The sequence below is a fragment of the Pteropus alecto genome, unplaced genomic scaffold (assembly GCF_000325575.1).
Source record: "Pteropus alecto unplaced genomic scaffold, ASM32557v1 scaffold5, whole genome shotgun sequence".
In the NCBI taxonomy this organism is placed as follows: Eukaryota; Metazoa; Chordata; class Mammalia; order Chiroptera; family Pteropodidae; genus Pteropus; species Pteropus alecto.
Window position 1 is genome coordinate 31,359,703 of NW_006441953.1, and position 7,120 is coordinate 31,366,822.

Sequence of the window (7,120 nt, forward strand, 5' to 3'; positions counted from 1 at the left end):
CGCTCGACACGGCAAGGCTGTGGCAGTGCCTTTTGTCACTGGGCACTGGGGCCAAATGGTCCTCCCTCCCTCTGCAGCACCTGGAGCCACCCCGATCATTCCTCTACTCATTCATGCCTTTATTCATTTTTTATTCTTCGTTCGTTCTTTCATTCATTCATTCATTCATTCATTCATTCATTCATTCATTCATTCATTCATTCATTCATTCATTCATTCATTCATTCATTCATTCATTCATTCATTCATTCATTCATTCATTCATTCATTCATTCATTCATTCATTCATTCATTCATTCATTCATTCATTCTTCATTCATTCATTCATTCATTCATTCATTCATTCGTATTTACCCACCCACCCAGCCAGCCGGCCAGCGCTAGCTAGCAAGCACTCCCGTGTGGCCTCGTGCTGGGAGCTGGAAACATGGATGCTTTAGACTTGACCTCGGTGAACTTCCAGATGGATGGGAAGCACCACCGCAAAGCTGTCAGTGCTGTCCGGGGGGGCGGGGATCAGATGCGGGGGAGGAGGCACATCGCTAGTCGAGGGGGCGGGAGGCCCCCAGGGGCATTGGCAGGACTGTCAGAGGACTCTCCGGCCAGTTCACTCCTGAGAAAAGCCACGGGGTCTGGGCAAAGCGGCCCGGCCCTGACAACCCTCGTCCTGTGAGGGGACGCCTTAGAGATGTTGGTGTGACCCCAGCTGGCAGGACCGGGACTCAGGCAGGGGGGCTGGCCTTGGGGACCCCTCATGGCATCACGGGCTCCTCTGACTTATTTAGATTCGCACTCAGAACAACCCGTCTACACCAGAGGGTCTGGGTCACCATCTGCCGTTCCCATCTTCCTGAAAGCAGGCACGGAGAGGCATAATGGACAAAACAGTCCCCCAAAACATGAAGGGTTTGTTTACAACCAAGGAAAACACCCGACCGGAGGTACATCACGTTCAGGGGGGCTGCTCCCTAGTTGACACTGTAGCCCGGATACTGGCCGGGCCAGCAAGGTGCCCGGCTTGGAGGACGCACAGGGGCTGAGGACGTCCGGGCAGCCCCGGGGCCTGGGCTGGCCCTGCCGCTTGCTGGTCGTGTGGCCCACGGCGGTCACTTAGCCTTTCAGGGTCAGATTTCTCGTGCATAAAACAGGCTCGACAGTATGAGTCACCTCACACGGTTGTCCAAGAGTCCACGAGATGGACAGAAAGTTCCAGCACACAGTAAACGTCCCATAAAAATAGCCACTGCACCGAGATGCTCCTGGGAGCTGTGCACGTGCGTGTGTACGAGTGCGTGTGGCGTGCGCATGCATGTGTGCGTACATGTGCGTCCGCGTGTGTGCGCACGTGCCCCTTGTCTAGGAACGAAAACAGGCTTGAGAAGTAACCACACGCAAGCCCCAGAGCTGGGAATTCGGTCTGTAAGAACAGATGCTGCCCATGCTTCACGTGCTCGGAGGTTCTCGGGGCTACTCTGAAAAATAAGGACCATCCTCCCGTGTTCAGCGACACTGTGCCCTGTGGGGGCCTGGGTCACATCTGCCTGCCGGGCTCCAGGGTGACAGAGGCTGGGAGGGCACTCGGGTTGCTGACGACAACACCCTGTGCCGTCCAGAACTTCTAGCTCCACGCGAGAAAGCAAGAAAATGGATTTTTCTTCTCCTTAAGAATCTGAAATGATGTCATTCAGACAACCTACAGCACAATGAGAAAGTCTGTGGTGGATTTTAATGACGTGGTAAAGCAGAGTGGCCGACGAGCGACCAGGCTGGCGGCACTCGGCGAGGCCGTGCCGTGACGACCCCAGAGGAACCGAGGCCGCGGCCGCCCCGTGCCCCCGTGTGCCAGCCGCCCGCCTTCCCGTCTGTGCAGAGAGCAGTGCGGGCTCCGTCCCCGAGAGCCGGAGCCCGTCAGGGAGACGTGGCCGTGGACACCTGTGTGCACACAGCGGGTCGCCGCCCCTGCGCCCCGGGGCTCAGGGTCGGGGGCTGGCCCGGCAGGACGCCCCAGTCTGGACCTCCCCGGGTGCACGGGCTGGCCAACCAGGTAAGGGCAGAGGTGCGTGTTCAGAAGGCTTCCAGGACCTTCCAGAGCTGGGATGTGAGGTCAGCGTCTTCACCCCCCTAATCAGACCGAGCTGGCCGTGTGCGGGGGACTACAGCTTCGCCCTCAGGCTGCCTACGACGGGCTTGTTGGTGGAAAATTCCGGCCACCACGACACCCTCTCCAGCACCTTGCTTTCCTGGAGGACAGCCGTCCAGAGGTTTTTACAGAGCTGCAAAAAACATGCGCACACGTTAACGACGATCGGAAAAGTTTCCCCAGATTCCGAGTGTGCAAAAGCCACTGCCCTTGGACGCTTTCGCCAAAACACAGGACGTTCTCCCTGTCACCTTTTAGAAAAATTAAGATGACTGAAATTTAGTTTACGTAAACTTCTTTCCCAGTAGGAAACATCTGGGAAAAAATTCCTTTCTTTGGGAACTCTCGTCGGGGCGGACGCTGCTTCCTGCTCGTGTGTGGCCATCGTGGACTCTGCGAGTCCACGTTTGTCTGTGCCGGTCTGTCCCCTGGCGCCCCAGTGGCCGTGGGCTGTCACGGTGGGTGCAGGTGCAGCTGAGTGGCAGGACAGCGCGAGGCTGGCCTTGCTGTGTTCCCCGGGGCCCCTGGCCCGCCAGGCCTGGCGCACGCTGTCCCCGCTGCCCGCCACGGCCTCCTCCAAGGCCTTCAGCCAAGTGGATGCACTGGACAACGGGGACAGCTGCAGACCGCCACAGGGGATGGCCGTGAGGATCGCACACGGCAGACGGCTGAGCCCTTGCCCGCTCCCCGCGGTCAGTGCCCAGGCCGCGGGCCCAGAAGGCAGACCAGTCGCCGACCGTCCACGGGGACAGGGAAGGGGCCCATCCTGTATCTGGCTGATGTCGGCCGATCCCATGTTGAAGAAGCCGCCCTCCCGGCACCTGCTGGACGCACTGTGATTCCTGCTCTAACGCTGCTACTCTCGGCTCCCTGAGAGACACAGATCCAGACTTCGTCTCCCCGGGTCACAAATCCGAGGCTCCATTTTATAACGTGGAGCATTATGCTTCATTTAATGATGGTCTCGAATCGCCTCCGACAGCTGTGTTTGTGCATTTGAAACAGTGTCTCACAAGCAGCACCTGGTTTAAACATCAGCCCTCGGACGGCATAAACTGCCCTGTTGTCCGAGGCCTCTGCCGGCTCTGGTTTCAGACGGGCCCTCACCCTGAGGCCGGCTGTCCGCAGTTCCTTGGTCACCCTGAGGCCGAGACAGGGCTGCCCTCTGCAGAGCAGGCCACCCCCGCCCCCAGTACTTCCGTGTGCTCGGGGGTCCTCAGGAGAGGCCGTGCCCAGGCCCTCCGTGATGGGCACCTCTGTGCTGCCTCTTCCTCAAACGCCACCCACCTGATGCCTGCTAGGTCCCCCATCGCCCAGGCCAGCCCACTTCCTATGAGCTCAGCACGGTCCCTCCTGTAGCCATGGCCACACCGGGGGACCGAGGGTCACTCCTGTCATCTTTCCAGACGTGGTATCGACCCAGCTCCTGGCCTGTTGGTGTCAGGTGTCCCCCCAGCACAACGGGCAGCAAACGTGCACTGACCCGATGGGGCTGCTCCCACCCTGCTCGCCCCGCACCCGGCACTCCAGTCCCCTCCCCGAGTGTGGCCTGGGCCGTGCAGAGGCCGGACACCTGCCCCTCCCTAGATAAGGCTGTTACAGTCGCCTGAGGACAGATGGAGGACTCCTGTCCCCTTATGTCCACTGTCTATCCAGGCAGAGCCTGAGCTGGCAGCAGCTGCCTCAGCAGCGAGGACATGGCCTTGGGGTCAGGGGACGAGTGGGGGTGAATCCTGTCCCGGTGCAGACAGCTGGGAGACCTCGGGCACCGACTTCAGCACTCTGAAATGCCACGTCCTCACGGCAATACAGGATCAATACCGGCAGAAGGTGCTGAGCAGACCCGAGTGTCCCCCAGCACTGGCATCACCACGTGCCAGAGTAGTCAGGTAAGGGACAGCTGTGGACTCGGTGATGAGCACCGCAGGGTCACAGAGGACGGAGTGGGGCGTGTGGCAGAGCTCCTCAGCTGGAGGCCAGAGACGGCCCCGCTGAGAGGCAGCGTAGAACCTGATGGACGTTAGTGCCCTGGGCAGCGAGGGCCTGCTGGACAGAAGGGCAGGAGCCAGCACTGTGGGACGCTTGGGAAGACCGGGCCTGGAACAGGGCCACGGCTCCACGCAGGCTCACGCTGACCTCGGCACCACAGCCCCCTGGGGCCAGCCGCCAGCCCGTCTCTCAGGGGAAGGCTCTGGGGGACGATGACCTCACCCCAGACCACCGGGCTTCTGCCCCGGTGCGACAATCTCCCGGCAGGTGCCAGCCATCACCCCAGGCTCTGGGATGATGGCCGTCGGCCCCCAGGTCAGCCCGGCGGGCACTCGAGCACGGGGCTGTTACCTCGCCGTCAGCTCTGCCGATTGGCGAGTCCAGGATGAAGTCGGGAGGCGCGATCACATCCACCAGGGCGACAGCATCGTCTTTCAGCTGTGGGAAAACAAAGCGATCACTTGGCAACGCGTCTCCATGGCGACTGTGGAGGAACAGAGCCCAGAGTTTGTTGCTGGACCCGCTAGCAACCGTAACCCTGGCGCGCGGCCTGACTCCGGAAGCATCATCTCCTCTCTGGCCGGTTACGGTCCCTCGGGGCGCCCCGAACCTTCTCACCGTGTTGCTATTCACTCAAACTTCCAACGATTTAATTTTTTCAACTGAGTTTCTTTTTTCCTACGAGGTAGGGACTGCTTATAAAAGGGACGGCTCTGCAGCTCATGAACTGGCAACTGTCTTCGGAGCCCTGACTTATCTGGGCGGCGGCCGTCCCGACACAGGAACACGGGTCCGGAAAGCGGCGGCGAAGGCACACGGGGCGCCTGGAGAAGGCCCGCCCGGCCCGCGCCCAGCCTCGCGCAGTTTTGCAAAATTGTTCTCCAATATGGGATTCAGGGGAAAAGCCTCCTGAGAATTTTCTTGAAACGCAAAAGAGATTTTTTTTTTTTCCTAACGATGATTGTGAAACGCCACGGCTACACCGAACAGACACTGAGAAGGGGCCATGGGCCAGCACAGGGCCGGCCACCCACACCAGGGCAGACAGGGGGCAGCGGCACAGCTCCGCGGTGCAGACGCCGCGCCCCGCACGGCCCAGATGAACCAGCCACCCCACTTCCAGGGGAGACGGGCGGGGCGGGGCTGCGATCCGAGAACCTGAGGTAAAGGCCCAGGGAGAGAGGGAGCCGGGGTGACCCCTGCTGTGTTTTTATAAACAGCAACTCGGCGTCCTGGACCACGGCGAGGAAAACGCCTCCTGTCATTGGTTTTACTGTGTGAAAAGGAAATGTGGCCGCATCCATGTACCACAGCCATCGACATGCCTCTGCCTAGCACGCTGGGACGCTGAGCCATCGCTGGGTGCTCACGAACGAACCTGGGAGAGGCTCACGACCAGAGACGCCACGTGGAGCTCACCGGCTCACAGTGCCGGCGGGAGCAACGAAGGCGTCACTGGGGCATCGGCTGAAGGGCCGGCAGGGCTGGTTCCCGTCCCACCTCGAAGGGAGAGGAGGGACTGAGGGTTGGCCGCGCTGGCCAGCACAGTGGCCACAGCGCACGTGGCTCTTCAGATTAATGAAAACGAAAGAAAATAATCTCTAAGCGACTAGCCGCTTTTCACTGCCCACAGTCCCCATAGTAAGGGGTGACCGTGGGGACACAGGGCTCCGGACATCAGTCCCTGCGGAACATGCTGGACAGAGCACCCTTAGAACATCGAGTAGGGACTGGGGCCGGCTGAGTTTTCCGGGTGACGGAGGCACAGAGAGAAAGCGAAATCCCACGAAGCGAATTTAAATCGGAGGCTGCGTGACTTGGAACGTGGGGGAGGGGAACCACCGAGGTGGCTGGAAGGGGTGCCAGGTGAGGGCGCACGGACTCGGGGACCCCCCTCGCAGCTGCTCTTGCCCTGAAATTTCTGACAGGAGCACGTTTTCTGGTTATTTTCCTGTTTTGCCGAACGCTGCCTGTGCACAGATGCGGAGGGTGGAGGCCAGTGCGTGTCGCCGTGCGGAGGTTCAGTCATGTGCTAACACAAAGCTGACCACGACTCACCTGCGAACACAGGGCCAGGATGCAACGCTGCCTGTGCACAGATGCGGGGAGGTGGAGGCCAGTGCGTGTCGCCGTGCGGCGGTTCAGTCATGTGCTAACACAAAGGTGACCACGACTCACCTGCGAACACAGGGCCAGGATGGCACGCTCTACCATTCGACCTGCTTGCTCACCAGAAAAGTAGCCACCTGTAAGCACAGGGCTGGTTAGCCCAGGGTCTGGTACCCTAAGTCCAAAATCACCCGCAAACAGCAATCACCCCGAAACAGCTTTCCAAATCAGCGCACGTTGTGTGAGATTGCATCACGGCCGCCGCCCGAGCCCCGCTGAGCTGCGACCCCTCTGCAGGGACCTGCTGGCCAGGCCAGGCTCTGATGTCCCTTGTCCCACCGGTTCGCTGAGCATGTACCAGGAGCTGGGGTGACAGGGGCACAGGGCCCAGCGTGAGGCAGGCAAAGCATGGGATGTGAGGAGGGGCAGGCTGCGTGGAGCCCAGGGCGGAGGGGCCGGGGCTGGGGGGCTGGGCCCCTTCCTAAGGGGGAGGTGGGTTCTGCCAGATCCGAACGTGGATGGTGGCTCAGGACGCCCGGATGACTGCGGGGACAGTGTGGGGCCGGCGGCTGGCAGGGGCCACGGGCACTGAGCTGTGGCCTGGGGTGTGGGGGGCTGTCTGGACCCACAAGGGAGTCTGGACCCCGCAGCCTTGCCTCCAACACTGAAAAACACAATCTCCACAAAGCCTGGACGCACACAGGATAGGAACAGAGACATACTCTATCTGCAGCACTAACGTGTCATGGGGTGATAAGGAAAAAAGTCTCCCCAGGGGAACAATAATGGGACAAGCCGAGGAACAGGTTTATGCTGCTCCTGTCAGTCTTCCAGGAGTCAGCCCGGGCACTGCCTCCTCCAGGAAGCCCTCTGGGCCTCGAG

The 7,120-nt window shown here is 60.4% G+C and overlaps 1 protein-coding gene across 1 annotated transcript in view; it reads right to left on the reverse strand.

Annotated features, from left to right (window-relative positions):
• Positions 1 to 1,707: 1,707 nt before the first annotated feature.
• The window catches only part of ACOX3 (acyl-CoA oxidase 3, pristanoyl), a 32,056-nt gene continuing 26,643 nt past the window's right edge, over positions 1,708 to 7,120 (reverse strand). The window contains exons 15-18 of the mRNA XM_006919016.3: positions 6,882 to 6,889; positions 6,308 to 6,375; positions 4,481 to 4,567; positions 1,708 to 2,273 (exon numbers count right to left, since the gene is read on the reverse strand). Coding sequence (XP_006919078.2) covers positions 2,154 to 2,273; positions 4,481 to 4,567; positions 6,308 to 6,375; positions 6,882 to 6,889 — 283 coding nt within the window. The 3' untranslated portion in view covers positions 1,708 to 2,153. The remainder of the gene's footprint in view (positions 2,274 to 4,480; positions 4,568 to 6,307; positions 6,376 to 6,881; positions 6,890 to 7,120) is intronic.